Here is a 3,562-nt window from a genome sequence, read left to right as displayed (position 1 = left end):
GACACAGAGGCTGCACGAATGTGCTTGAGCACGCAGAGATTGTGAGGATGGTACCAGATCCAGCTGTTACATAGAGGCCACTGTGAGTCAGAGCCAGCCCCACAGAGCACGCCCCACAGAGCACTGAACAACCACTTCAGGGAGGAGACAAGAAGGCCAGGGCAGGTGAACAGGGAAAGGTAAAAAGCTTAGCAAGGCAATTCCCATTCCACGGGCTCCAGATCTTAAGCTCCCCTTGGTCTGCAGTGGGGCTGAAGTTTGCCAATGTCAACGCGACAGGATTCCAGCATCCATAGTGTGGAGAAGCCAGCGGGACCTCGACTCCTCCCTGCCTGCCCCGCGGAGGTGCCCGAGTAGTTTAGCCTCTCTTCCCCATCGCTTCCAGCCCCCATCCCCCGGCCCCGGGAGTCCAGGAGGCGGTGACAGGGACTGATAGAGAGACCTGGCTCAGCTGAGCGACAGAGGAGCTGACCCGAGAGGGTCGTGGAAAGCATAAAGGCCACCCAGGAAGGAATTCAACGCGGCAAACGGCGCCTCCTTGCCCGGCTACCACTTTCTGGGCCCCGGGGCACCGAGAATCTGAAGAGCAGAGGTAAGATCCAATGGTCCTGCAGGAAGCGGCTTCAGGGCGCGAGGTCACTACCTAGAGCGCAACCCCACAGTTTGGAATGCATCCCTGCAGTAAACAAGTAAAGAAGAAACGCCACTACAGGCCAAAGAGGGACGTCTTGGGAGTCTGAGCTGCGCGCGTCTATCTGGTCCAGCTCCCGGTCCCCCAGCGTCCCAGGAGGAGGCAGTTAGACTACACTGCGCTGGAGAAACCAGTGTAACCAGAGACCCTTGCAGGACGTCCAGCTTCCCACTCCACATAGAAGCAGAGCGCACCCAGAAGCCGGAGCGTACCTTAGCTGCCAGGAGTTATTTTCCCAAACTCGACAGTGCGTAGAGGGTGCAGCGCCGGCTGGGGCGCATGGAGAACTCCACCAGCGACCAACAGCGCGCAAACGCAACCGGGCTTGGCGCCATGCCGCGGCCTCCGCTGGCAGTGCAGGCGGTGACCCTGGCCCTGGTGCCCCTGGTGTGCGCCGTGGGTGTGGCGGGCAACGTCATGGTGGTCCTAGTGGTGGTCCGGAGCCGCCACATGGTCACATCCACCAACTGTTACCTGGTGAGTTTGGCAGCCGCAGACCTGCTAGTGCTCCTGGCCGCCGGAGTGCCAACTGTGACCGAAGTTGTGTCCGCCCAGGTGTGGATCTTCGGCCACGTGGGCTGCCTGGCCATCACCTACCTGCAGTATGTGGGCATCAACGCCTCCACCGGCTCCATCACGGCGTTCACGGTGGAGCGCTACCTCGCCATCTGCCGTCCGCTGCGCGCCCAGGCGCTGTGCACCGTGGCGCGGGCCAAGCGCATCGCGGCGCTCGTGTGGCTGGGCACCGGCGCCTACTGCGTGCTCTGGCTCTTCCTGGTGGACACGCGCGTGGACACGTACGCCGACGGCGTGCAGGTGCTGTGCGACTACCGCATGTCACGTTCCCTCTACCTGCCCGTCTACTTCCTGGACTTTGCGCTCTTTTACGCGCTGCCCCTGGGCCTGGCCACCGTGCTGTACGTGCTCATCGCGCGCGTCCTCTTCCTCCAGCCGCTGCCGCCTGAGGGTCCAGGGCGCGCGGGCTCTGTGCACCAGGGAGGCCCCGCTGGCCAAGCTCGCTTCAGCTCCAGGGCCCAGAAGGGCGCCCTCAACTCCCGGAAGCAGGTAAGGACCTCGACCCTACACACACAAAAACACACACACACACACACACACACACACACCCTTGAGTTTGCAGAATGGACGGTGGTTTGAGCTTTTGGCAGTCAGAGTTCTCAAGTTCATGGCAATCAGAGTTCCCAAGTTCAAATCCCTGCTATATTTAAAATCTCTAACTTTGTGTTTTTAAAGATACCTTTTTACCACCCACCTCCCTTTTCCTTCATCATTTTTGAGCCTTGGGTTCCTCTGTTGCTCTTGGAGCATAATAGCATGCACTGCCTCTCACATTATACAGTCCAGAAAAATTAGATAATCCACTTAACGTTTTAATTCGTTACTGATTATAGTAAATGCTTAGGACATGCTGTTAATTACCATTAAAGGAGTCCCCGGTGGTGCAAAGGGTTAACAAACCTGGTTGCTAACAGAAAAGCTAAGATACAGAAGATTGATCCAGAAGAGATTCGGAAGAAAGACCTGGCAACCTGCTTTTTAAAAACAATCAGCCCTTGGAAACCCTGTGGAGCATCATTCTGTGCTGGAGTTGTGTGAGTCAAATGACTCCAAAGCAGCTAGTATTGCAATTAAACCTCCTCTCTGTGTAGTTAGGGAGATCTAGTGGCCTAAGTTGTGCTGCAGTTCCAAAGGCGGGTGGTTCAAATTCACCAGCTGCTCCCGGAAGAAGAATGAGCAATCTCCTTCCATGAAGTTTACTGACTTTGTAAATTCGCTAGGGGGCCATCTATGGGTCAGTTCCTACTTGAAGGAGCATAACATCATTACAACATGATTGCTGTTGTCTTCCTAATTGGGGGGGGGGGCTGTCAGAGAAGGGAAATGACCTTCTCTAGCCCTTACTACATCATCATCTGATTCCATCTAACATCAGTTGAGAACGAACTGTCCTTGGTCCTGTGATTGATTGTTCCTGTCATCATCCCTTTTCTGGAAGTTTAGACTTTATTTTATGGACAAGGAAACAGGCTCAGAAGAGACGAGGAACGTGAAGAAGTTGACAGAGAGGAAACAGGGTCAGGAACGCTCATTTGAGCCCCAGAATCTTTTTTGTTTATCTTCTTGCTTCTATTTTTTTTTTAAAAAAATGTTCATTTTAAAATTTCTAAATCATACAGCATCTTCCTTCACTCATTTAGTTTCACCGTGTTTTATACCATTCATAACAAAATGGGACAGGATAAGGCAGGGTTCAGGTCAGCTGTTCATAGGGTCGGTATGAGTCATCTTCAACCCCATGGCACCTAAAAACAACAGCAATCAATCCCTCATTGCATATTGCCTTTCCTCAGCTGTGCAAAGGTGTGCAGAGTGCAGGTCGGAGGCGCCTCTGGGGTCATCACCCTCCCTCTCGTGCCCACTCCCTGAGTTTGGGCCTTAGTTATGGGGAGGACACCTGCCCCGGCTGAGTCACTTGCTGAGCCCAGGACACGGGCTTGCTGGTAGTGGGAGGGCTCCGTTCTACAGCCATAGTGGTCCAGACGGGTGGTTTGCAAGCCCCTTTGCTGAAGGTGGTTATTAGAAGGAGGGGGTGGGACTGGAGCTGAGCGGGTTTGAAGAGTTAATCTCAGGCTGCTGGCCCATCAGCACTGGGTTCTGATCGGAGTTCCTCCTCTCCTCCCACCTGCCTGCTCATCGCTCTTGTTTACCGCTCTGGAGTTCAACCTGGAACCTAACTCCAGTTTGTGCTTTGGAGGAAACCTCTGGTGGCAAAGGAGTATAGACTCAAAACGAAAAAAAAAAAAAAAGAGTACAGATTCAGGTATAACTCTGGCTTTGCCACTGATGTGCTGT

At 54.1% G+C, this 3,562-nt stretch overlaps 1 protein-coding gene across 1 annotated transcript in view; it reads left to right on the top strand.

Moving 5' to 3' along the window:
- Window positions 1-1,024: 1,024 nt before the first annotated feature.
- LOC102865051 (thyrotropin-releasing hormone receptor-like) overlaps window positions 1,025-3,562 on the top strand; it is a 6,987-nt gene continuing 4,449 nt past the window's right edge. Inside the window, exon 1 of the mRNA XM_006881743.1 lies at window positions 1,025-1,756. Within this exon, the coding sequence (XP_006881805.1) occupies window positions 1,025-1,756 (732 nt within the window). The remainder of the gene's footprint in view (window positions 1,757-3,562) is intronic.

Source organism: Elephantulus edwardii, unplaced genomic scaffold (assembly GCF_000299155.1).
Source record: "Elephantulus edwardii isolate Elephantulus edwardi_28Jun2011 unplaced genomic scaffold, EleEdw1.0 scaffold00015, whole genome shotgun sequence".
Lineage (NCBI taxonomy): Eukaryota > Metazoa > Chordata > Mammalia > Macroscelidea > Macroscelididae > Elephantulus > Elephantulus edwardii.
Note: the sequence above shows the minus strand (reverse complement) of the source record. Positions and strands in the feature narration are given on the sequence as shown.